This window comes from Filicampus tigris, chromosome 9 (genome assembly GCF_054856515.1).
Source record: "Filicampus tigris isolate MCC_2025a chromosome 9, RoL_Ftig_1.0, whole genome shotgun sequence".
Classification (NCBI taxonomy): domain Eukaryota; kingdom Metazoa; phylum Chordata; class Actinopteri; order Syngnathiformes; family Syngnathidae; genus Filicampus; species Filicampus tigris.
The window spans coordinates 14,311,498-14,339,240 of NC_141225.1; the positions used below are offsets into that span (position 1 = coordinate 14,311,498).

At 40.3% G+C, this 27,743-nt stretch overlaps 1 protein-coding gene across 16 annotated transcripts in view; it reads right to left on the minus strand.

Moving 5' to 3' along the window:
• Positions 1-27,743, minus strand: part of cacna1da (calcium channel, voltage-dependent, L type, alpha 1D subunit, a) — a 72,646-nt gene that overhangs the window by 5,462 nt on the left and 39,441 nt on the right. For 7 of the 16 annotated variants that reach the window (XM_086041804.1, XM_086041798.1, XM_086041797.1 and 4 more), the window contains 23 exons: positions 24,663-24,769; positions 23,734-23,821; positions 23,538-23,645; positions 23,406-23,458; positions 23,174-23,320; positions 22,242-22,443; positions 21,987-22,145; positions 21,452-21,562; positions 20,039-20,122; positions 14,375-14,407; positions 12,408-12,536; positions 11,146-11,211; positions 10,976-11,067; positions 10,735-10,894; positions 9,801-9,928; positions 9,614-9,710; positions 8,599-8,701; positions 7,972-8,073; positions 5,981-6,114; positions 4,095-4,211; positions 2,710-3,107; positions 856-882; positions 166-294 (listed from right to left, as the gene is read on the minus strand). In XM_086041804.1, the coding sequence (XP_085897930.1) occupies positions 166-294; positions 856-882; positions 2,710-3,107; positions 4,095-4,211; positions 5,981-6,114; positions 7,972-8,073; positions 8,599-8,701; positions 9,614-9,710; positions 9,801-9,928; positions 10,735-10,894; positions 10,976-11,067; positions 11,146-11,211; positions 12,408-12,536; positions 14,375-14,407; positions 20,039-20,122; positions 21,452-21,562; positions 21,987-22,145; positions 22,242-22,443; positions 23,174-23,320; positions 23,406-23,458; positions 23,538-23,645; positions 23,734-23,821; positions 24,663-24,769 (2,774 nt within the window). The remainder of the gene's footprint in view (positions 1-165; positions 295-855; positions 883-2,709; positions 3,108-4,094; positions 4,212-5,980; positions 6,115-7,971; positions 8,074-8,598; positions 8,702-9,613; positions 9,711-9,800; positions 9,929-10,734; positions 10,895-10,975; positions 11,068-11,145; positions 11,212-12,407; positions 12,537-14,374; positions 14,408-20,038; positions 20,123-21,451; positions 21,563-21,986; positions 22,146-22,241; positions 22,444-23,173; positions 23,321-23,405; positions 23,459-23,537; positions 23,646-23,733; positions 23,822-24,662; positions 24,770-27,743) is intronic. The other 9 variants (XM_086041805.1, XM_086041800.1, XM_086041799.1 and 6 more) reach the window with 5 other exon arrangements.

Consider the following 27,743-nt stretch of genomic DNA (forward strand, 5'->3'; position numbering starts at 1 on the left):
TTCCAAAGGATTAGATACTGCTCTCAGTGTAGCACAACTCTACACAACTGCACAAAAAAAACATACTAACACACGTTTAATTCATGCATATTACTGAGCAGCATTTTCTTTGTAAATGGAGAATTTTCTTATAGCCCTTGACCAGTGAATGTGGTGTTTGCCTACCTGTCCCCTGAGAGCATGCTGTCATCTTCGTAAAACTCCTCCCCGCTGAAATACTCCCCAGACAAACGATCTTCATCCAGCTCCTCTTCCCTGCGGATGGTGGGGTGTCGTCTATCCCCACCGTTGGACCTGAAGGAAAATCAATGTACACGGCTTAGTGTCGGCATGTGTACTGGACCCGTGTCATGCATTGCCATGCAGATGTAAGCCTAGATGGTCGCAATGTTTCTAAAACCTCATTTAAACGTGAAACTGAGCCAGCCAATAGCCAATCCGAAAGACAAAAAGCAGTCATTTGGGTCTTGAAAGAGCTTTGGTGCAAATTAAAACCACTTAAAGCGACGTTGCTGCCAGAAATTAAAACAACTGATGAGCTAAAATAAGAAGCAGTGGCCACTAGTGGACATCATCGAACACTCCTGGGGTGATGAAGAAAGCCACATGCAGAAGAAAAAGAGCTTTGGTTCGCAATATGCTGGCCACTTGTAAACATTATTCCCCATTTGCTTCACATAATTGAGCTTTACAAGACTTTTACACTAACCACCAGACCAGCATATCACACTTTAGCCATGTTTAGCGATGATGCAGCCTTTCACCGATCCAAACAACAAAATGGAAGAAATAACAGGGAAATAAACCCCTTCTTTGCTTGTGACTGCTGGTGCCAAACCTGGAAAAACAACATACCTAACATAGGTCTCATAGTAGCGCCTTCTGTCCAACACGGTAGAGGGTTGGCCAAGAGAAAGCATTTTAGTTAGGAAGGAAAAAGGGAGAGAACACAGAGAGAAAAGGCAGGAAAAGAGTGATATATTATACTGTATATCATACAGCTGTTTACTGTATATCATACAGTATACGGAACATATACACAACTCTAATATATATGTATGAGGAAGAAAGAGCGTGATGGTGGACATACACTCCAGTGTGCTTGACAATCCCATTTTTTTTAATTCTAAGGATGATGTATTTTGGGAAAAATGGCAGAAATGAAATTGTCCCACACACTAAATGGGTGCCAAGGAAAAAAAGGGCCCATTTTGGAGTGGCGGGCTAAACCGAGCACTGGTGGTAGGTAACGTGAAATGAAGTGTCAGTGCCACAGCATGTTTGTGATCTACTGGGGAATGAATAAAGGTTTGTGAAAATGGGGCAGGCTTGATAAGAGGCTGGATTCTGCCTGGATGCCTGAAGACAAATACAGTCATCCAGCTTTTTGCAGCAGAATTGACTCCATCTCGGTTGCACAGTGGAGCAGAATGAAGGTAAACATTTTCTTTACTTAAATCTCCATACGTTTTCACAAATGTCAACAAAACCAATAAATAACTGAATCAAGGCCTGTTATTAATGACAACTGCAATGCAACTCTCAACTGAAGCTATGACAGTTAACTACCGTTTATCCTCAATTAGCAATTTCCACTCTAATAGATGTACCTGAACTTGTCATTAGATTGAATGAACACCTCTCAAGGAAAAAAAATGGAGGTGCCCTCTTCATTGTTGTTATATGGTCCTGTTATTTCTCTCTCATTCTGTAGTACTCAAGGTCAAGGAGCACACAGCACTGGAATTTTGGGTGACAAAAACAAGGCTTTCTTCTTTCTAGAGAAACCACAGTTCAAAATAATCAAACTACTGAGGCCGCTATCGTCCCCCTCTTAAAATAACAGTGTAGTCATTTTTGGACAAAAAAAGATAGTTTTTTTGTCTTTAAACACAGGTTTTTGTGTTTTCTGAAAAAAATGAAAAAAGTACGTAAGCGATTATTTTAGGAGGGTGATGATATGTAAACATGTGGACTGCACTGCTTAGCACTGAACCTATCTAAACACTATATAAAAATATAAATACAATAAATATATATATAAAAAATAAAGCCTATGCCTGCCTTAAATTTAGCAGTTTTTTTATTTGTTCGTTTTTCTAGTTTCCAGCCTTTGTGATTTGAAAATTTTAGTCTACTACATTGCGAGGTTGATTTCAATTCGATTAATTTGTTTAGCCCTAAACTTCCACCTCTAAATGTATTGCATTATTGAAAGGAGCCAATAATAAAAGCACACATGAACAAAAACTGTTAGTGTGAGGCAGTTACATGCTCCACTCCCATTACAACACTGAATCAACAATTCTCTGCAGACATAATCAACGTGTTGAGCTCCATCCAGCTTTTCTACAAATAAAAGCCACCTTCAAACAAATTCAACTATTCTCTTCAGTTGAATAAATAAATGGAAGCTTCTGGCCACTGTTTGAAGAACTACTGGACAACTATTAAATTACCAGTAAGTTTACTATTTGATCAGAAGAAATTAACGCATTATTCAAATTGTTTTGGCAGGACACAACTACCCAAATTAAGACTACAGCATACAAATGAACTGATTAACTAGTTATAGTGCCTAGAATATGTTTAAAAGGATGGATCAGCGCCTCTAATAGCTGTCACTAAAAAGGGGAGTGATGTGATAGCAAGAGGACAACACAATAAGTGCATAAATGGCTGCTGCAGAAAGGATGCACGTGTTGGTACCTTTGAGCTTGTGGGGTCCGGGCCTTTTCATAGTCATAGTAGGAGCCGCGATGACCTGGGTAGCCATTGGGAGGGGCGTGTTCATAGTAGCGATGGTGCCCCCCATTGGGTAAACTGGACTTGTTGGCATTGTTGAGGTTGATGTTGGTGGATTTAGGAGACTTGCCGTAGGAGTTGTTGTGGTGGCGGTGGTGGTGATGGTGGTGATGGTGACGGTGGTTGGCATTAGCATGGGACATGGCGTTAGCTCGAGAAAGCCGGCCCACCGGTTGTTCCATGTGAGCGTAGTGAGGCGGCGGCTGCACTTGCAGAGGCCGCTGCGTCGCGTTGGTCTGATGGCCATTGGATCGCCGATGACCTCCGTTCATCAGGTGGTTGCCAAACAGCCCACCGTTACGCTGCCAACAAACATGCACAATGATGTTTCCAACACTTTTATTACTTACAGTACAGATAAGTAAGTGTTTGATGTTAAGTCTGATTTCAGAATTGATATGGGGAAAATAGGAAGCTGACTTATGGGGGCATGGATTGTGTGGACGAAATGAATTCGTTTTGTCTTGAATTAGAAATGGGAAAAAAAGAAGGAAAACTCAAAAGAGAGACAAACAATACATGGGTACAGCTACTCTATAAGTGTGGAGTGTTCTCTCCGCCCCCAGGGATTGGCTTTACCATAAATATATAGGTACACTATTTGGACAAAAGTGTGAGGACATTTGGTAATTACACTGTCAAGAATACAAATGTTTTATTTTTCTGCAGCTCTGTTTCCACACTGCGACGAGAAATGCTAGCCACAAGCTAGCTCGCGAGTTAACATGCTTGCGGGGCCCCTCTCGGTTGGTGGACGGGTGGTGGGCTCGTCCGCGGTGCTCACTCCTCGCTTGGGAATTTAAATAATGACACTGAGCTGTTCTATAAATGGTGGCATCGAAGGATGATGCATTTTTGGGGTGGAGGCATAGCTAGCTAGCTAACTGTATGCTGTAGAGGTAGAAATGGGCCTAGAAATAATAAGTCACTCACCACTGATGCAAACAAAAGCACTCAAGTTCTTATACAGTGGGAGATGAGGAAGTCATGGCGGATGCCTACATGCTTCACTGGTTTTAGAATCCCCCTAAATATTTTCAATCAGCAAAATTCAGCAAATAATTTCAAACATGTACAATATGTTTATAAACAAATCTATTATTTCATTTTACAAGGTTTTTAATTGATTAATTGATTGAGCCTGCGACCATAGTGAGGATAAGCGGTAAGGATAATGGATGGATGGATAATTGATTGGGCTATGCGTCACACAACTTGCGTCCATATAGTGAAAAGTGATGTGTCATGTCACAAACATCATCCCTGTCAGGTAAAATCAAATCAGTTACCCTATATATTTCCTCGTCTTCCTCTGGTATAAAGTCTACTAGTTCATCATCTTGCAGGTCACATGATATCGCTCGGCGAATTTCGGGCCCAATATCATGGAGAGTGCGGAGCCCAGCCTGTAACCATGACAATAAAAGGGCTAAGCACTGCTGTGGAGGACTTTGTCCCACAGCTCAAAAAATAGGAACACGGGACATCTTACAGCCACAACCGCACACACACGCCTGCTTGAGTTCGTGAAACCTGACATTGACGCTGCAGACAGACATGCACAGAGAGACAGATGTGCTCAGCTGAATGTAACCTTCTCTCATTGATTTGTAGCTAAAGAACTCTGGGTATATATACCCTGTCTATCCTGTCTAACAGTGCAGTCCAATCAGTTAGTCACCTAAATACACATCAAGATGTCTTAATCGATGAACGTAAAGCAATTTTTTCTGCCTGATGTTGACATATGGTGGCAGTGAGTGCAGCCATACACTTACCGCCCACTTCATTAGGTACACCTGCACACTCTAATGAGAGCAAGTTAGAGAAACAAATGCTCAGTTTGTTTCAAAAGGGAGGGATTTAGCAATGTGGTTCTCATTTAATTGTGGCACAAAACAGAAGTGCAGTGCTACAAAACTACAACCTCAATGATAAACATTGTTATATTGACATATCTTTGAAAGTACCAATAAAAAGTCAGCATTATTATTGTTGTGGAAGTCACTGATGGAGTCGTGTAGTGTTTTTTTTAAAACTTTTTAAAAGTACCTAAAACAATATTTGGCCCTCTAAGTATGACCATTATCACCAACATACAGTAGTGTAGTAGACCCAAGTGTTCACCAAAACCCTTGGCTGTTTTGTAAAAAACAAAAAAGGCAATGACCAATCACAGCTCACCAGATTTCTGAAGCTGAGCCATGATAGATTGTTATGTGAGCCCTGAGCATCTGTGATGTCGTTTTCAGTCGACAGAAGTGACAAAATGGCCGCCCCCCGGAGATGGCTAAAAACGGGTAGATTTTGCTGCTTAACTCATATTCCACTCATATGCCGTGTTAGTGGGCCTGCATAGAACATATTCTTGAAAAAATATGCTTGGGTTGACTTCCACTTTAAGTTAATTATTTTGTTGCTGCACTGAGAGGAATTATTTATATTTTATGATTTTTTTAGATTCGCGACAGGATACTTAAATGTAATTTGTTTGCATTATCATTTTGTGCTTTACCACTGATATGCTATAAAAAGATTGTATTTGTTTACTTGGGTTTGAACCACCTGCGGCACTAGAGTTACAGCGATATAAAAAGGTGTCACGTTGGATTACCTTTATTCAAATTCATCATTTCATGAATCATTTTTCTTCTAATGCAGTGCATGGTATCGGGTCAGGACTCCCTATTGGAAGATACTTCAAACAAACCAAAAAAATTTGATGGCGACCTGCACTTAGGACATTATTATTGAGAAAATGCTTGTATTGAATCTCACTGGACTGTGCAGGTGTACCTAAAGGTGTGACATCGAAGTGTATACTGTGCATTTGTGTGGAACAGAAAACAAGCTTTGGAGGTGAATTTCATGAGCTGCTGGGTGAATTGTCACGATGGCACACACTTAACATCAACATGTGTGACATTAAAAGAAACACGGACACAAATTACAGCTCCACGCCACGTAAGTAACAGAACATATCCATACTGTACAGCGAGATGAACGTCCTGCTGGGTCACAAACCATAACATTAGCGCACTTGATGATATTTGAATGAAATGCACACAAACACATTGTACACACAACATTAGAGCACTTTTAAGACGCTTTCACATGAACACGTGTCTGGCTTCGCTCACGCACTGAGTCCCAACTGGACCTGGCAGAGACTCACCTGCAGTGCGATGGCTGTGCTGTTCTGGGAGGGGTGCGCACCCACCAGGCCTTCCTCTTTACGTTTCTTGAATTTCCTAAAGTAGTCCTGTATCAGGAAGGTGGCATAGAACTTCCCCACGGTTACCTCATCATCTGAGTGAACAGACCACACAAATGCTTCCTGTGTCAGCTGGTCGGCACATACAAAAACCACGTGCGGAAGCGGGGAGGGGGGGAGAGAGAGAGAGAGATTCTTCCCCACTCTTGTTAATTCTGCTTCAGCACCGCAGGCCTGCAGACAAGTGCTGTAAGACCAGTCGATATACATCTATCTTGACGACCTATATAAAATGTCATCAACTAAAATCCAAATTTTAAAAAATGAGAAAAAAAATGGACCATATTCTGTCTGGTTAAGCTTGGGTTTGTCTGTGGATTTGTGCAGTAAAGAGCTGTTAATGATCCAAGTGGTCTCCTCTATGGTACAAAATTTTGTCTTAATTTGGAAAATGAATACTTGAAACCACTTGACAACTATTAAATTACTCATGATATAATACTGCTGTAGTGTTTGTCTGAGCTGCACAACGTCTGGTGTGGGTACATGGGATTTACTCTACCCAGGGCCTTCAGAATCAGGAGTGCTGGCCAATACAATTTTAAATTATATTAGTAATGGGACTTTTTCTTTAACCAATCAGATTTTAAATTCCTCCTCCCAGGGCCACAATACTGGCCCTCAATGGTGTCAGCATTTTTCAGAAATCTGATTGGTTAGTCAGAGCAAGCCAAGATGAACTAGCACATCATGCCTGTAGTGATCTGCACACATGAAAACATTTATGAATCAGAATGTATTTTATTTAATTGTTTGGTGTTTTCATTGTGTTATTTAAAAAACATTGATTGACAAATGCTCCAGATAATGTATGTGGCACAGTTGCATGCTGTTATACTGTGTTTTCATTTAGTACTGATGGGTTCTACAATAACAACATGATTGGCAGTTTGACATCACTGGAACAAATTACATCTTAGATTAATTTAACTCTGTAAAGTGTGTAAAAAATATATTGCTATAACATTTCATTTGTTTGTGAAAGTGCTACTTATTTTGTAGCTGAGCCATTGTTTTAATTTTGGATTTGAATTATGTTTGATTTGATCAGTAAGGCTCAAGACAATGTATGCACACATGAAAAATGGTTCCTATGTCTTTTAGTGGATATTGGTGTGCAATAAGAGTGTGAGGGAGTCAATGTGAAGCAGCGGTCTGGATCACTTTAAGCAAGCACGCTGGGGACAGAGATCAGAGAGAGAGAGAGAGAGAGGCAACTCTAGTTCCATGCCACCACCCTAAAACAGAACTGCTTCAGAATATTCTGAAGTACTTCAGAGATTTGGACACAAACACAGATATAAGTGAGTGAGAAGAAACAGATGAGAGAAACAAAGGGAGACACGAAAAAATCCGAACGCCCGCTAGCCCGACATCAGCAGCCTCCATCAGGATCCGAGACAGGAGACGAGTGAGTTGAAAACACACGGACAGCAAACACACTGCAACCAGGAGAGCAACACCATGATACATGAACAACAATTTACGAGAGAAACCGCATGCGCAGGCATGTGCACACGTAGTCATTAGGTGGTGCTCAAGCACCTATCAGTTAACTAATAATGGGGAAAAAAAGTTTAATGAATTATCTTGGTCTCATTTTTGTGTAACACAAAAATGCTATTTCAACAGAGGTGTGTAGACTTTTTATATGCACTGTAGCTTTCCTTCACCTCCATTGGTGATCGTTGTATTATTGAGTGCATTAATTGTGTTCACAGCCATAAATACACAAGTTAAATACATACAACTGTTTTTCTTAACTGTATGAATAATTTGGGCGATGGGTGCTTGAGCACCTGCCCTCAAAAATGCCTGTGCACGTGTCTGTGGGTGTGTGAGTAGTTAGAAGAGTTTTCCTGCCAGAAGCATGTAAGGTGAGTGTGACTGACCACCAGCAGGCGGCACGACTTGATCCAGCAGCTTCATGCTGGTTCTCTTCCAGATTTTTTTGATGACGGCTCGAAGCTCCTCATTGGCTTGCTCCAAATTACCTGCGCCACAACAACCCATTTCTTGAGACGTAAAATCACCGGTTGCAATTAAACATATTCTTTAGTATTTGGACGTTCATTCATTAAAAGGGAAGTCAACGCAAACATTTTTTTTTTTCAAGAATATGCTCTATGCAAGCCCACTAGTTCTTTCTAAAAAATATTGCGTTTGTGGAATAAGTGTTAATCTACTCGTTTTTAGCCATCTCTGGGGGCGGCCATTATGTCTTCTGTCGACTGAAAATGACATCACAACTGCTCACAACGACCAATCACGGCTCAGATTCAGCAAACATGTCAGCCGTGATTGGTCGTTGTGAGCAGTTTGATGTCATTTTCAGTCGACAGAAGACAAATTGGCCGCTCCTAGAGATGGCTAGAAACGAGTGCATTTTGCTGCTTAACTTATATTCCATGAACACAAAATTAATCCGAATGCCGTGTTTCAACTAGTGGGCCTGCTGGGAACATATTCTTGAAAAAAATATGTTTGGGTCGATTTCCCCTTTAAGTGTTGATTTTCACCTTCAGTTTTTATCTTGAGGGCTGTTCGCACCAGTGCAAAAAGAGTAGCATTAAACATGACCGTGCCATCACTGTTGAGGGGCATATTCATGGCCACTAGTCTCTGAAAGGAGAGAGAAGGCAAAAGATTAATCATTCAGGCTATATAAATCAAGTGCCACAAAATTAGATGGTCACAACAAGCAGTACACCTGCTAAAGCGTAACGTGAACATATAAAACCTGAACTGAAAATTCCGTTTTTGCAGAGTTTATTCTGCTAAATTTTTATTTCACACAGTGCAAAATGTATTAATGTCTGTCTCACAGTTCTGAGATTTTGCGTTTATGTTGCCTGTGCTCACGTGGGTTTTTTCTGGGTACTTTATAGATGGACCGGCCCGTCAGTGTGTCACTGACAGACACCCGTTTTTACTGATGATTGATGAATGACGGGACACTTTTTAAAAATGAAGGACTTAGCACAGACAGAAGTGGATTTTCGTCCATCAGAGTAATCGTCACTAACCGGGTCAAGTACCAGTACCGACGGACCTTTCAGTTCGTCACTGACAAACACCCTTTTTGCTGATGTGTTTTTTTGGGGTTTTTTTGGGGACAGGGGCGGACTGACAGACCGACTGACAGACTTCTGACGGACTAACTGACAATTACAATTCGGTTAGATTTGAAAAAATTATGGACTGACGAATGGGTACCCAGGTCCATGACAGATGACGAATGACGGACTGGCACCTCTGTTGGTTTCATATTTGGCCAATTGGAGACAGTCTAAATTGTACATAGGTGTGAAAATTGTTTTTTTGTCTATACAGTAATTGCACTAAAACTGACTGGAAAACAGTCCAAGGTGTACCCCAACTCTCACCCAAAGTCAGTTGGAATAATTTCCAGCTCACTCGTAACACTAATTAGCATAGAAAATGGATGTATGGATTTAGTTGCATTAGGTGCAGGTGTACCTAATGTTGTGGCCTTTTTCAAGAGAGACAATAAAAACAGAAGTAAAAGGAGACCTTGCAAGCCACTCGATGAGGACACAGTTTACCAAAGCCAAGAGGAGGCTGAATTCGTCGAAGAAGTGTTACCACGTCTAGATGTTTAATTCTCCCCCTGGATGAACGGATAAATACGGTATAAATCATGGAGAAAAAAACATATCTGAGATAGAAATGAATGTAGTATTATCAATTTAAGTCATACTTGGCCTCTGGATCGTACTCTGACCAAATTCTCTTGAATTCATCCAGGTGGTGTGGACCAAGAATGGACCAATCCCGTGTCAAATAGTCAAAGTTGTCCATGATGACAGCCACAAACAAATTGATAATCTGAAGGATTAAAAAAAAAGAAGATGTGCAGTAAAATACACAGAGAAGGCATTCCGCATCTATGATTTGTCATACATTGAAGTTAAGTCAAGCAAAACATTTTCTTTACAATAAATAATTTTACTTACTTAACAAAAAAAAAATTCTATGCAGCCCCACATGTTTATACGCGGTATTCTGATTAATATTGCGTTTGTGGAATATGAATTAAGCAGCAAAATCCACCCATCTTTTTCTATCTCATGAAGCGACCATTTTACCACTTGCTGTCGACTGAAAATGACATCACAGTGCCTAAGGGCTCAGTTTGCGAACATCACATGACCAAACCTAGAAAACAGGTGAGCCTTGATTGGCTGCCTAAACCCATAGGAACTGTAATTTTCAGTCGACAGCAAGTGAAATGATCTTTGCAGACGCGTTTTGCTAGTCAAACTTGGTTATAACAGTTTTGCTCTTACAAACCAATCAGCGGATGGAAAAATGCTGACGTTATTGTGGGTCAGCTAGCTGATCCTCTGAAGCAAAATAGAAATCGGATTGTTAATATAGTGTAAATGCTGGAATCCTATTCGACAAGAAAATCCAACATCCACACACGCATACTGGAAGTACTGCAGTCAAGAGAAACGCTATAAAATTAAGTGAATAGACTGTTGGGGATAAATGAATGTTTTCATGGAAAAAATATCAGAACTTGGATTGTCAATGTAGGTGCTTCAGGGGCCCAAGTATACTCAAATGAATCAATGAAATAACAGTTTCATGTTAAGGTTAATGCAGTTGCACTGATGTATCGTATGTACCAAAAAGGCGCAGAGCATGTAGAATGTGATGAAGTAAACAATTGCAAATCCACTGCCACATGTCATCTCCTCCCCGGGGTTGTAGTCCGACTCGGGGTCACACAGCTTTCCCGGCATGCAGGCCAACATGATCTCTTGCCAAGCCTCTCCAGTGGCACATCTAGGAACCCAATATCAATGACATGCAATCAAGATTCAGAAACATTTTTGAAGGACAGAATGTTGATCAAATTTTACACACCTGAAGAGGAGGAGCACAGCCTGAGGGAACGTCTGGAAGTTATTGTTTCTGTTAATGTGCGTGCCATCCACCATAGCAATTTTTCCAAAGACCTAATAGAGATTTAATGGGTCCATTAGTGTGAAAAGGAAAAAAATGTTGGTGGCATCCTTTTTTTTTTTGGTACCAACCTGCATCCCAATGACAGCATAGATGAAGAATAGCATAGCTATCAGAAGAGCGACATATGGCAGAGCCTGGAAGAAATTAAAAGGCAGTGAGAAGAACAGAACAATTACATGAAATAATATGTTACATCAGTCGTAAATAAAAATGCAACAGTTCATCTATTCACTTTCTATACCGCTTGTCCTCATTGGGGTCGCAGGTGAGATTGAGTCAGCTGACTCTGGGCGACTTGTATAAAAACCCATTTAGGAGCGCATTACCATGTTTCTACCACTAGAGCCAGGAGCACTGTTGCGTATTTCTACCTTTGCAGCCGGGAAAGCAGATATGTCATTTTTTTTAAGACATATGTTTGTAGACAATGACGATGTCGACCAGGATTTCAACAGCTTTGAAACAGAATGGAGGATGGTAATTACCACTCGATTTTTAAAAATTAAAAATAGTGCTTCTCTTATACAGACACTTTATTTTTACATTTTTGAATGAAGGGAACACAACAGATTGTTCCAGTCATCACGTGCTGTTTTGTACAAACACAATTTTTTATATTGAAAATAATGATTTTCTTGCACTGACCCCCCCCTTTTTTTTCTACATTTTTGATTGGAGCAAGTGCAGCTTTTGGGAAGTGCTACTTTATTGCCAACTCCTTGTGAATGGTTTTCACTGAGAAATCTGTATTATTCACACATTTTGTTTGTTTTATTGGCTTTCCTTGTGTGAGGTTTGTTGATTTAAAATACATATGTATATATATATATATATATTGAATGTTTGTAAACTCAGGCCTGTGTGAAAGCCACAGGTCTAAGCTCTCAAATTCTTTTGGAATTATGTTTGCGACAGGGTCTACTACAGGTCTGAGATATCAATTACTTTGTAGGTGTTGAATTTCCGGGAAAACTACAGGTTTTAGAGGGTGATTCCAAAGTCGCACATAGGTTTTAGAGGGATGTTTCGCCTTTAGGCCTTAATGGTTTAACACAATTCACACATGTTCAGATATGGGCAATTCAGAGTCTCTAGTACATATATAAAAATATAGGCTTGAGTGATGTACCCGAATGGTTCAGCCCATGAAGTGGATGGTTGAACGGCCGGGCAACACTGCCGTTATAATAATAATACTGTAAATAAAAATATATAAATAAAAATAATTGATCAAATAAAATCATACAATACAAGCACAACCTAAAAAGATGAAGATAATACTATCAGAAAATAATTTTGTCGCTGGTTGTAAACCTATCCAAGACCTCACCTGGAAGGATTTGATGAAGGTCCAAAGAAGAGTGCGGATGCCCTCCCCTCTGCTGAGCAGCTTGACGAGTCGCATCACTCGGAAGAGACGGAAGAAGGTGATGGAGATGCGGGCACTGTCCTCCGTGTTCTGGGAAGAAAGCGTTCCAAAGTCAGAGGCGGGCATGGCCGCAGCATGGGACGTGGAAGCCCTGGCACAGCCAGGGCAGGATGAGATGTTGTGAACTCAGAGGCAGAAACATATGAGCTGGGAGAGCAGCACTCCATGTTGAAATTTGAAAGAGATATTTATGTGGCCACATTTCCACTGAGCAGTACAGTTTGGTATGATTAGTTCTCTGTCAAACATTAGTTTGACTTCATTTCCTCATTCACTTTGGTGTCAACGTTACAGACATGGGATGGGGAGGGGCTATTGTTAAAGGTACCGACATAACTCACCGGTACCCTAACATTTTTTGCCGCTTAGCTTTGTGGTAGCAAACAGTTGTGTGGTACAGTTTTATAGTTGTAGGGTGGAGCTACAGTCTGGACTGACTGTTGAATGGTCTCAAAGAACAGTAAGAAAAAAAAAAGATGGAAAAACGTACAGCAGTAACTGAGTGTGCTGCGAGACCAGGTATTCTTACAGTGTGTTTGTATGTTAGCATAAAAATGTTAGCATATTTTTTTTATTTTTTGTAGATACAGTGAATTTGGTCGAAAAGACTAAATCATTTTGTGTTTCTTATTTAGCACACGTTCGAATTTCTCTTCTTTGTTAAATTGACTGCAATGCTTTGCTACGATGGCATGTTATTTATTTCTATCAGTGTATTGGAACATTTAAAGTGGAAGTCACCCCAAAGATTTTCTTTACAACAATATGCTCAATGCGCCTTCACTAGTTGAAATAAGGCATTCTAATTGATATTGCATTTGTGGAATATCAGTTAAGCAGCAAAATCCACCCATGTTTAGCCATCTCAGGGTGCGGCCATTTTGTCACTTGCTGTCGACTGAAAATGACATCACAAAAAAAAAAAAATCCACGAAAAGTATATTCTGTCTACTGACATAATGATTATCTTGTCTCAATTTATTCACAAATTTACAGCGTGCAATCTGGGCCTGTTTTGTTGAACATAAAGCTATTACTCACTTCTGGTATGAGGTATGAATGACAACAGGTGAATACACAGGCCAATTGAAGTCACCGCCAACTAGTGGAAGATCATTTACAGTGATTGTTCTGCCTATCACTATACAGCTGATGCAGCAACACAGAAACACAAGACACATCATGGAAAACTGAACTGTCCTATTTTATGAAAACGTGGCAATATTTTCGATTTGGTGAAAAGCAATAGAAGCTGTAGCTCATATGTTTCTGTCGACCCGGGTCCAAAGCACTGTCAGCAGTGGTGTCACTGCAGTGACCTACAAGGAGAGGAAGCAAGGAGGCAGGCATGCTGGAGAAAACCTTGCCATACTTGACAGGACACGTCTGCACAAGCATGGCACCCTCACTCCAGAGTCACTGCATGCAGAGTCACAGTGGGACCAACCCGAAAACGGGTCGGCCAGGAGGTTGCGAGGTCAGAACTGGGTGACCTTATCCCAGGAATGGAGGGGGGGGGGGAGTCATCCATGAGTAACTACCCCACATAAGTGCGAGGCAGAAACCATGTCAGAAGTGTCAACACCACAAACGTGAGAAGCTGGTACATAAAACCAGCTGCCACCTCACGGGGGAGACACGCGGCGCCACGTTTGAGTGACACACGCTCCTTATAGAAATAACTATTTCCCAAAAAACTATTCTAGAGGATACATGAGCAAAACAAACAAGAAGAGAGGAAATCAAAATACAGGAAATGAAAACCTTAGTATGAAAACAGAAAACTGAAGTAAGATAAGAACAGAAACCTAAGAAACTAATGTATGCAAAGGCCCTAAGAAGAGGGGTTTGGAGGTGTAGCATCTTACCCCCTGTTCATCCACCTGAGGAGTCTCTGTTGGCTTTAAAATCAAAAACCTGTATTAATGACTTAAACAGAGCCTAAAGGTCCCACACACATTAACCTAATAAACACTTACACATGTACACAATGATGAAAAACTATTATGTTTTCCGTGACAGAGACAGAACAGAGTCACCACTGGCCTCGCACAAAGCGGACTAAGAGGACGGGACGGACAACATTCCGTATGCACTATGGAAAACGGGCACACCACAGGTTTATATTCTATGTTGGACTGAATCCGAGCAGGTCACAAAGACAACATGGGAATCACTTAAAACCGTGAACCTGGCACACAACTTTATCACCCCGCTGGAATGACCTACAAATAAAGTGGGACTGACATGAGCTGAGATGTGACGCGTTCATGTCAAGATCCAGTGCTATTATTAACCAAGCAAAGACTTTTATTTGATTTGTAGAACTATTGAGAAACATTCACCGGCCACCACATGGAACATCTTGCAATCCAGTTGGATTTTAGACAAGAGCTGTGTCAATAATTCAGCCTTTACAATAATGATAACAATGCTCAGTTCTGATAGACACTGTCTGAGGGATGCGCATATTCATGATTTGTGGATTCATGTATTCACAGATATTGGGGGGGGGGACTATCAACCGTTATTTGGAGGAAAACTCACCTATACTCTTTTTAGAGCTCAAGCCAACGCAATAAAATTGCTTTGCTATGTCAAAGTGAGTTGAGGCACTCAGTTCAGACAAAAGTATTGCTTTGGCACCATCTTGTGGTATCCTGTTGCCAGGGGACTATATCAAAGTTAGCTGTGGGGTTTCATTTAGGCAAAAGTCATGTTTCGTTGCCATCTTGTGGCATTTGTAGGACATTCCAATAGCACGCAACACTGTGTGCTGTATCTTACTTGGCTAAATAAATTATCACTAATGAGTCAGTTTGAGTTATTGCACGTCAGTGCCACATTGCGACCATAATAATAAACGTAAGAGCCCCTTTCATGCTGATATTTTTGCCAACATAGGGACAGCCGACCTGGCAAATTTCAGTCTTGTAAAGTAACTTGAGTACAGATATTTGGTTACTGTACGGTACTGTACCAAGTAAAATTGTCAAGTATCTGTACTTTACGCTAACATTCACTTTTATTCCACTACATTTCCTAAATAAAATTGTGTACTTTACTTTATAATACATTTGCCCCAAAAATCTTCGTTACTACAAAATAAACCCAGAAGAAATTGTTCCTTGACGAATGTGATGTGAACTACGGCGCCAAAAGACACTATCGAGTGGTTGGAATACTTTTACTTCCAATACTTTAGTACAATTAATATCAGCACATGACTTTTGATGAAGTACTGACGGAGTCGGATCCTTTAAAATCATTACTCACTTCTTATTCTATAAGACAACTAACTTCTCCCAAAGTTATTTTCTGTTAAGATACTTTCCCCTATTTAATACAAGATTGACCAAGAGTCACTTTGTCTCCGACATTGTTGTTGCTGTCCGATAAGTATTTTACACATCACACATATAATGTTGTGATTTTGTGAAGCTGTGTCACTATGAATACATGAAAAATTAATATATTCATGCATTTTTAGGGATGAAATCTTTAGGTATGGTATCTTGGGCTTGAAATTGAACAAGATCATCTTTGTAAAAGCAAATACCCCCTTATTGGTTGTTATTATTATTCTACAAGTGTACCTAATGTTTTGGCCAATGAATGCTTTGTAAAACAGTGCTGTATATACAAATTACCTCTATACATCTTAAATGCAATTTGCTGTCGAGATGAAAATGATATTTTGCAGAGTCCAAGAAAGTCTTAATGTAATTAGATCAACACTCACGCAGGACCCACACTCATACGCAGTCAATATATGCAATTCATGCCACAAAAAGGAAGTATTCAGCGAGCACACAACAACAACTGTGGTGAGCTTGAGCCTGACGTAGGCTTCGGATCAAACAAAGCAAATAAATCAATAAACGAACAGCAAAAACACCCTCCAGACAGATGTGGCTTCATTCAAAACCTTCAGCACTATGACTCAAATCTGTCTGTGTGAAGAGCAGACAATTTTTAAGTTTATCTTAAGGAGGTTCTTTAGGTAATACTGGCCACGACATCCATGGAGCATGCATCCAGCATCGCCATCTTGCCGGGAAGAAGCACTGCACATACACTAGGGCTGAACAATTTTGAAAAATGATCGAATTGCCATTTTTTCCCCCCACTTAATATTGCGATTACGATTTAATATGTGAATATTTTTTTCAAGGTCCTCTTTCCATGTATTTTTGAACAAAGACAAGCAATAAATCAATAAAAAATAATCAGACAATACCATATTTGTTATACATACATTTTTGGTCATAAAGGTCTTTTAAGCATTCACAACAGCAACTTCACAATATTCTACCAAACAAGTGTGGCATAAACATACAGTAAGTCAATAAGTCATTAGTCAGATCCGAACTTATCCAGGCAATATATAAAGAAAGAAAATACACACATATAAATATTGTCGCATATGTCCAATTTGGAACATTTTTTAATCTTCACTTTAATGCGATGTCTGTAACGCGGAAACACCATTCACGTAAAAATAAGAAAATTGACAAAAAATGTGTTTTTCACAGGACAGCGACGATATGCTTAAATATATGAATACTGTATATAAATAAAAAGCCTAACGACCGACCAAAATGAAGAAACCCCCCCACCCCCAAATGAAAGCCTTTGCGAGTTTACAATTGCATTCTACTACATTCCGATGTCAATTTGAATTGGATTAATTGTTCAGCCCTAACTCACACGCAATGAAGAGCAACCGCTCAACTCAAAGCAATGCAGCAAACTCATGCATGTGCCCTGCAGCGAGTCTGCAATAGAGTGGGGCGTCGTCACACGGCAGGGGGAGGGAGAGAGAGAGAGAGAGAGACGGGAAAAGGACGGCAAGAGTTTTAGGGACAGAGAGGAGAAACTGGGCTGAACTTGGGAAAAGGAGGCGGGCAGAAGGATGTGGGCGAGTGAGGAGCTACCGAGGTATTCATGCACCTGACTGGGGTCTACACACCTGCGCTACACATGAGTTCCATTGTGAGCTTTAAGAGCTCACTACAGGAAGACAGAACAAAACACAGACAATCACTCACAGAGACACAAACACAAGAGCAGCAAAGAACCTCAAGCTCAGCTCTTTTAGTCTCATAGGACACAAGTCACCCCACTCTTACCTGGGAAGAAATGCTCAAGACTGTCATTGGTGCATTCAGCTGTAGCTTGACTTACTTCTTTAATTATCTTTTTAAAATGTATTATATCACCCCCCCAAAAAATGACCTTACCAACCACTACAATAGGCACACCTGCATAATCTAATGAGATCTAAGACTGCGTGAAAAATTCTATCTACAGAAGAAACGTGCAGATGTTTTGATAGAGTGTTTGTATCGGATCCCATTACATAGTGCAGGTGCACCTCATCCGTGCTGATGGATTAATTTAGAGTTGAACTTTCTGCTCGCAGTTTTTGAGGTCAGGGCCATTCTGTCTGGAGGTCACATTTGAAGGATGTAGCGAGGAGAAGGAATGAAGGAGAACTGAAGGACAAACTGCAACTAAAAAAAAAAAAAAAACTGACCGGAGGGGAACGGAGCGGGTGGCCAAGGGCCATCTGGGAGAGGCGGGAACATGGAAAAGATGTTAGCTAATGATGTTAGCTGACGCTTCCCAGCATGCATTTGGAGAGGTCACAAACATCTAGTCATGACTAGAATGCATTGTGACAAGCAACTACTGAATAAATACAGTGGGCACAGGCAAGTCATTAGACCTTTTTTTTTTTTTTCTTAAAAAGAAACAAACTGGAAAACCTCAACAAATCCATAATCAACCAGCCATATGAAATAGAAATTGTTGATTACTGGCATGTTCGACTACCAAGGGTCCACTGTATACGTTTTGAAATCTCATTCATTAGCTTTGAAATCAGCCATGAGACATGACTACACAATGCAGTATGATCCGGCCACACACACAGACAACAATAACCACATGCAATGCTATGCGAAAACAATATCGATGGAAAATTGCCTCACAGGAACTATCACAAAAGCCCTTGTGAAATTAACGTCATGTTCCAAGCACTTGAGGAACACACACTCGGCACACTAACATACAAACTGCACACATTAAACTCGCACACTATACATGCATAACAAAGTCACCCAAACTTGAAAGAATCCTTTGTACACGCGTGCAAACACACAATGGAACATGACATGAATATGTCTCCAAAAAACAGCACCGCAGCTCAGAAAAGAGCACTCAGGAGGGGGAGGGGGGTAGCAGGTTGGTGGGGCGGGGCTTGGGGTGCACCTTCCACACCTAAATCGACTGCAAATCGGAACCTCTTCTGCTATTTTCGTTTAATTTAAAATAAGCAAAGGAGTATTAGGGCCACATGCAAGGAAATAAAATACATCGAGTGCAAAGTCAAATATAAGAATAAAGTTAAAATATTGTGAAAATTTGAAGAATTTATAAAAATATGAAATATTTTGTTGGATATGAACTGTTTAATATTAGAAGTACAAACTGTTCCTGAGATAAGAGCTACACGCTGGAATCTTTTGTTGTTGTTCAATCAAACAAGTGCTTTTAACACATATTTACAGATATTACAATGAATATATATTATGGCATAAATAATTGCCATTTATTTATTGACATTAATTCAGTAAAATTACAAATCCATTCTCATCAGGATAAACCCAACCTTTAATATAAAAATAATACTTCACATTAGGATATTTCTCAGCATGATATTTTTACTTTAAGATCATACTTGTATGACTTTTCCCTTTGAAGTGTGACCTTAATACTCACTTTTATTTTCAGGTGATTCTCTACAAAGCAAAGTTTACAAGAGCTAAGAACTTTTTAATAACTCACTGACTTACAATTACAACTAACCAACTCACTGACTTAGAATTACAACAAAACCGATTGCTTATCTCAAAACTTGCTTTTTAATAAATCCGCCCTGTGAGGGGGGGTTCTGCCGATAAAGTTGTTCTTAACAAAAGGGTACACACAAACAATAATGTCTTTCATTGTCATACTTGCCTCTACAAGTTTCTATGGAAACAAAATGAACAAGAGTAAGAATTAGACAAGTGCACTAAGGCAAACATTAACCAAAAAAAGGGCCCTCAGTTCATGGAAAAAGATGTTATCATCACATCACATCATCATTTAGCCAACGCATTGGCAGAATAAGGAGTAAGGCAGTAAAAAAAGGAAACAAAGAATAACTTTTGAAAAAGTAAAGGCCAGTCAAACTGAAGCTTTACATAAAATGCCTTTTCGAAATTTATTTAAGATGTAAATTCAGTGGAGAAACAGGGATTTGCGTGGCTGTAATTGTTATACCTAATCAAAGCCATAACATTTTATTAACAATTTATTCAATGTAAAGAATTTCAGGTTTGCTTGTATGTGTAAACTACTAAAATGCCCAAGAAAGATTACTGGGCCTCAAAAGTAGAAGATGCTTTGTTTAAAGGTCAAGGCTAGTCGACTTCTTGTAAAGCTTCAGTTCCACCTGAGAGATAGAGTAAAGTCGTACTTACATTCACTTCAGTGATAGCAATATCGACGACGCTACCGACGACAATTAAGGCATCAAATGTGTTCCAAGCATCAGCGAAATAGTGCTGTAGTCAATGCGCAACATAAAGATGGGAGGGAGGAATGAATGGAGGCGGGGAACAAGTCAAATGATTGGATGATGAGAAAGGATGAGTTGAAGAGAGAAAAAGAGAGAAAAAAAGAGAAGCATTAGGCAGAATCCCAAAAAAGGCAAAGGTGGGAGTCCTAATGAGCTGCACTGGCGAGAAACAGGAAGACATCAGAGGAATTCAAAGAGCGACGGGAGCGAGTACAAATCTTGGACTTTACTTACGTCGATCTCACTGAGAACAATGTCTACTATGCTGCCAATCACAACCAGGGCGTCGAACACATTCCAGGCGTCTCCAAAATAGCCCTGAGTGATGTTGAGCGAGTGTTCGCCGAGTTTGGTGTCAGACCAAAAACAAGAAGTCTTCATTTGCCCTCACAGTCACACGTCTAAAATAGGTTTTTTTTGCATGCCATATGTCTAAATATTGGCCCCCAAGGCAAACATTGGAATATTCACAAGCTGTAAAAGTGGTTCGCACACAAGGGATAAACAATTGTATCCCCAAATGGACAATTAGGTGAGATGTACAACTTGCACTCCTGATGTCTAACTAAACTGAACTGATCATGATTGCAACTCATGTATACAGTAGGGGTTGAACCGATTACTTGACTAGTCGACACTATTTCGTATCGACGTTTAAAGCTTAAAGTTGACTAAAGACTTTGCTCCAATTGGCCAATTTACAGAGGACTTTTGAATAGCCCATTTGCTGTCATCGGTTGACTATAATCTTCTCTGGGGCAGCAAAATGTACAGCCAACAAGGTGACACAGTCTTCATACATCTAATTAGATGATATAATATATAATAATAAAATAAGCTGGTTGTGGATGTGAATAGCGGTTTGCCTCACTAGTTTCAGCTATTCTAAATATCTAAATATGTCTTCACGTGAAACCAGTGTGTGGTATTGTGCTGGAAAAATACCAATAACGTCATTAATGTTGACTCAACTTTCATCATATTATATTGTCGTAGCCGATAAAAAAAATTAAATCATTCAACCCCTAGTATACTCGTATTAGTATTGCATGCATGCAAACACTGAGGCCACTGCACCCCACACACACTGTCTTACTAGCATCCTGTCCTTCTTGGCAACAAAGAGCTGATGGCCAGGCAGTCAAGGGTAATGTAAAAAAAAAATGATACTCAGATTCATTAGGGAAAAAAAAGAATGTAAATTATTAAATATATATTTATGTCCTTTGGTTGTTTATGTCCGCGTTCAATTTGTGAGTAAATATGTGATGCAGGAAGAGTGGCGTTGAGAAAAGACATTTATGGGCTTACTCACCCTGGGTTTAAAAGCAATAAGCTTGAGAACCATTTCCACAGTGAAAACAGCAGTGAAGACCATGTTGAGAATGTCCATGACATAGTTAAACAGCGCTGACTGGCCGTAGTGCTGCAAGAGGCACAGTGGATAAGTCGTTTTACATGTTCATTTTGTGGTCATAGCGGGCAGGTGCAGTCTGTCACAAAAAATGTATTCACTTTATAAAAATAATTTGATAGAGTTGAATTAAAGAAAATGAACTTTAAATGGTAAGATTATATATATATATATATATATATATATATATATATATATATATATATATATATATATATATATATATATATATATATATATATATATATATATATATCCATGTTGTTTGAAGTTGTTACAATACATATTTAAATGACATGCATCTGCTCTTAGGAGTACCAAATAAAACCGCATAATTTTTGTTGGTTCCGCAGCCATGATTGCGCAACATTACCACGAGAATGATTATGTGATGTATTGGATTCATTTTGAAGTATAGTACTTTGCGTTGCCTTACCTGTACAGCCAAGCAGAGTGTGTTCAGCATAATGAGCACAAACATGATGTACTCAAAGCCCGTGGAGTTGACCACATACCAGAACTTGTACTGGTATGGGTTCTTGGGGATGTACCTCCTCAGAGGCCGGGCCTTCAGGGCGTACTCCACACACTGACGCTGCACAGAAACGCAAACACAACAACTTGAATTTCATTCTTTCAAATTCAACACTTGATTCTAATGTTGGAACAAGAAACACTGGCTGTCTCTGACCTGGTTCTTGTCAAGTTCACAGTTTTTATACTCCTTCTCTCCTTGCTCTTGAAATGTGACGATCACAAAACCTACAAAGATGTTCATCATGAAGAAGGCGATGATGATGATGTAGATGATGAAGAAGATGGAAATCTCCACGCGGTAGTTGTAAATGGGCCCGAGGTTCTCCCTGTTGGAGTCGATTGCCTTGTATAGTAACCTGAGAGCAGAGAACGGGAAAATGTTTCATCATTTTTTTTTTTTTATTGTTGTAATAATCAAAAATATTAGCAGTTAACGGTTCAATGTAGAGTAGAATTCCTATACGTCCACACTAATGCAACTACACTACAGTGCTCCCCACATATTCGAGATTGGCTATTTGCGGATTCACCTAGCCGCAGATATTTTTGGGAATCTATCCTTCCTTCTTCAGAGACACTCACCTATTTGCAGTTTTTGTGGTCAAGCCAAAGCCCTGTCTAATCTAAAATAACTGCTTTGGTGCCATGTTGGTGCCAAGGAACTACGTTGACATGACAGGAAGAGCTTCATTCAGACAGGCCATGGTTCTGTCTAATCGAAAAGTAATGCTTTGCCGCCATGTTGTGGCATCCAAAGGCAGTTATAAACATTTTGGGTCAACGTGTTCCCTCCAAATAGTGGGGGAACAAGTGACATCAAAACATTTATTACGAAATATTCAATATACCTAACATCTTTCAGCATCTATTCTCCCATACTGCTGTGACATGCGTTTCTGAAGTCCCACCCTCTTGCCCTGTCTGGGTGTACCTTTCAGATTTTTTAAACACTGTTCATGTGGTGGTCTACATGTCAATCATTATCCAGAGCACTGCCGATTGGGCGTGGCGTCACAATGTGTCTACATTTCGCTCATAACGTGCAGCTGTAAGGCTATAATGGGGTAGGTGTGAAAAGAGTCTCACGCTGGCCAGCCTTCAAAGGTAGACACAGTGAATAGAGCCATCATGGCCATAAGCACGTTGTCAAAGTTGAAGTCGCTGTTGTGCCACACTCGTTTGTGGATGGTGGGCTGGTTCACATCGCCGTCCTTATACAGGATGTACGTGCCTCTGGAAATGTAAACAAGTCACGGGGATAAAGTTGTGAACTAGGATGGCTAAATTGCTGTGCTGGTATAAGACGATGGAAACCAACTTGCACTCCTCTGGGCTAGACTTGGCTTCGTCTGTGCAGCGATAGAACTTTCCCTATTGAGGAAAACAACATATTTGCACCATTAAACCTCTGCCAGATGCTCTCATTTCTTTTTGGAAAGCCAGTGCTGACCTTGAAGAGCTGTACCCCAATGCAGGCGAACATGAACTGGAGAAGAGTGGTGACAATCATGATGTTGCCGATGGTTCTGATGGCCACAAACACACACTGCACCACGTGCTGTTGGAAAGAGAGATGCAGATATTTAGACACACGACCGTATCCAGAGTGATGACATGACAGACAACAACTAGCATCCATTCCGTACTTTCAGGCCTTTTGCTCGATTGATGGCTCTCAAGGGTCTCAGGACACGAAGGACCCTGAGAATCTTCACCACTGATATGGCAGACGACCTGTATGATGACAGCACACATCGTGTTTTAAATTTTAAATAAGTAGATTGTTAGAAAGCCCTCTAGATGAGTGATTCCCAACCAAAGTGGCGTGACATATTCGTGAAAATGATCCAATACGGCGATGTATAATTAAAGACAAAATAATGAAATGCTCTTCCATTAGATGGCAGAGGAGAGAATTCACCCGTGCAATCACCTGTTGCCATTCATACAATAATAGTTTTGTGTTCACTACACTTTTCACACAAAGTAAATTTGTGAATAAATTCAGACGGAATCATTACTATTTCAGTACACATACTTTGCGACATTTCTCACGGACGCGCGCACGTGGGTGCAAGGCGGCCTCCAATTCCACGTCATGTGCGGGGCTGACTACATCATCAGCAAGGGGAGATTTTGCAGTTTACTTGCCAATGTCATGTGCGGGTGTTGGATTTAAAAAATAAAAATAAAAATCACTGACGCCGATATCCGCCGAACACTGGCCCCGATAATCAGCCCGGCTGATGATCAGGTGCATCACTAAAAGCAATAGATAGATAGCTAAATAGCTAGATAGATAAATTGTAGTCGTATCAGGTGCTCATTAGATGGGAAGCATTTATTAAAGGAGGTTTTTATTCGTACAAATGCAGATTTATGTATTTTCAAAATCGCATTTGAACTCACAAAAATACTAATTAAAAATAATCTTGTATTATACTTTTTTAAAAAGGGGACATCTCTTTGTGGTGTGGCACTTATTTTTTCAGCGATAAATAAATGTTTAGGATTGGATTGATAGAAAAGTAGGTACATAGATTGACAGATAAGATATTCATTCATTCATACTCACTGTATGCCAAAGGAGACCAAAGAGACTCCCACGACTAACAAGTCGAGAAGGTTGAAGTAATTCCTGCAGAAAGCTCCTTTATGGAGAAAAGCTCCATATGTCGTCATCTGAAGAGAAGGCACATGATGTCAGGGGAGCAAGTGACAAAGGAAAACACAATACAAACACAATCAGAATTCAACATCCACACCTTTTGCACCACGGGTGTCAAACTCAAGGCCCGGGGGCCAGATCCGGCCCGCAACATCATTTTATGTGGCCCGCAAAGGCAAATGTGTGTTGACTTGACGTTTCTTTGAAATTGTCTTCACTGTTAACACAACATATAAGATATTTCAAGCATTTGTTACCAATCCTTCCTTTAAAATACATTGGAAAATAGTTGAACAAACTATTACCTGGCTTCTGATTTCAAAACTAGCTATCCATCAATTTGTTGTGTGTAAGGCGATAATACATTTACATGGTTTACAGTCGTAACGGCCCTCCAAGTGGAATCAGAACTATGATGTGGCCCGCAGCGAAAATGAGTTTGACAACCCTGTTTTACACAATCACACACAATCTCCCTTTCAAACACACTGCCACACATAGTATCTCTCACTCAAACATATATAGTACACATAATGCAAACATGTTATATAGGAACAATATACAGTCTAATATGCCCATTCATATTACCATATTATACCATATTATCTTATTTTGCAACACACACACACACTTTTCCACACTCTTGTAGTTCACTCTGATTGAGGGTGGCGAGCTGAAAGCGGTGAAAAAAGGGGGCTAAAATCTACCTTCGCCACCCCCACGGCCCTTAAAGACATGAATGCAGTAGTAAGTCATTCATTTCTCAATCTACTATGGCAAGAAAACATGCATTTTGTTGCCATGGCGTCAGCAATATAGTTACTCCCTGCAAGAGCTCCAGTCGTAGAGATTGGAAAGTGAACATGAACTTACTGTCACATTCATGCGGACCGTCCTCTTAAAGCCCATTCTAACCATGTTCTTTAATAGCGCCCAATGTTGGGAAGGCGGCTCCCAATTAGAAAACAGGCAGAGAAGAAAAACCAGCTAAAATGACCATCTTCAAATCATAAAAGTGAAGGATTAATTCTCAGAGTCCATGTAAAGAGTGGAGTCCCCACGCAGTGAGGACCAAGCGCTAACTGAGAGCGTTGGGGAATTTGAGGGTCAAATCGCAGTGGCCTGCTTTGTCTCCAAATGACTGCAGAGACGAGTCCACCTTTCAATGCACTCAATCCGGGTAAGCAGACTGAACCATGCTGGAACATGGCTGATTTTGCCCCCTCTTTTATGGGTCTGAAAAGCAGTCTGTACTAGGGGTTGAACGACTTCAGATTTTTCGTAGTCGACGCTAAGGTGATCATCGATTAATCAATGATGTCATTGAGACATTTTTCAGATGTCAACTTGCTGCGAGTGATTTGCCTCCAAGCACTGACCGGCTTCTCCTCCCACTGTCCTCGGCTGCACTGGCCCCACCCCCGACTTGTTCATCCAATCACATTTTGACACCCGCTCATCCAATCACATTCAGATGCCTTCATGGTCTCGCACACAGTCAGAATTTGTAAAACTGCAACATCAGTTCACAAACACAACTGCAAGGTCGCTACTTGCTATAGTGAATAACACTCGTACTGAATTAAAAAAATGACAAATTGAAGGAGTGAATGTTTTGCAATAATGTATTGTAGCAAACCTGCAGTTGTTTTACATGGATTGGTGAAAGATCCAAATGTCTGTGAGACCATGAAGGTATCTGAGTGTGATTTGTGATTAGATGGTTCAGTCGGTGGAGGGGTGAATGGAAGGAGGAAGAAGAGCTTGCCGTGTGTCAACGGGATGAAGGCTTGAGCAAAACTAGTTGTTGACCACAATAGATAGTTTTCTCGTAATGCCATGTGCCATGCTGGAGGTCTACGCGTTGTTTTTTCCTCTTCTTATTGAGTGTTTGTAGGGATAAATTCGACAGCCAAAGTAAAAAAATTGTGAATTTATGTGCGGTGATTGGCTGTAACAATAAAGCCGAGATGGATAAAATCGCATTTCAATGCTTGCCAATTTACACTCAGGGCCAGTAGATTGAACATTTGTCAAGGAAAAGAGGGGGCTTGTGACCTTCATGAATCAGCAAAACTGATCTCGTTGCACACTTTGTTGAATGTATGCTTTTTATCGCTATTAGGTGATAAGAGATGTCTGAATTGTGTAAGGATCGTAGATGTTTATGACCGCTTGGTCATTGTGCCATGTCTTTTCCGCAGCAACTTTTTAGCCCTCATCTTCGCACATCGAAGGAGATTGGACAATTTAGAACGAAAGCTAATTAATAAGGGTAATACAGAAAAAAACGAATGAAGACGAGTCATCCTACTAGTCTTTCCCGTTCAAGCCTTATCCTCACGATTTGGACCTCCAACCTGGCAGACAAACAAATACCAATCACGTGACCGAAAACTATCTGTCCATTTGTTTTTAAAATAAAGGGGTTATTGATCTTCCGCCACTTGTTTTCATTTTGTCAAGTGACCGTGGATAATGGCTTTGGTGAAATATTTCTCTGTTTGAGGTTTGTTCTGCTGCGGCGACCGACCACCTGTTGATTTCAGCGAGAATTCCGTGTTAATGCCAAAACGTGATTGCCGATTAAATGACTTCAAGTTGTATTCATCATTGTGCAGTGGTTCAACCCCTACTCTGTACAGGAGGCATGGAGTTAGCTTTGACTGGAGTTGACTTTGTATTTTAGCATCCATCAGCAGCTCCCCTCCCCCAAAAAATGACCTCTTACTCAACTTCAGCCAATGCTTCAAAAATGCCCGAGCAGCCCTTTAAGATTGGTTGCATTTCACAAATACTTGACATCATCTGCATCCTTTTTACGCATCTTTTTTTTTTTTCCAGCCATGATGTGACACCCATGGTAGTAGAATGTAATGTTTGATGTTATGTTTCCTTCCCCCACGTTCTCTCTTGCATTTGTGTTACTCATGTGCAAGTAACCAGTCCAATAAAGATCTCTGCGATGTAGTTCTATCTTTAAAAGAG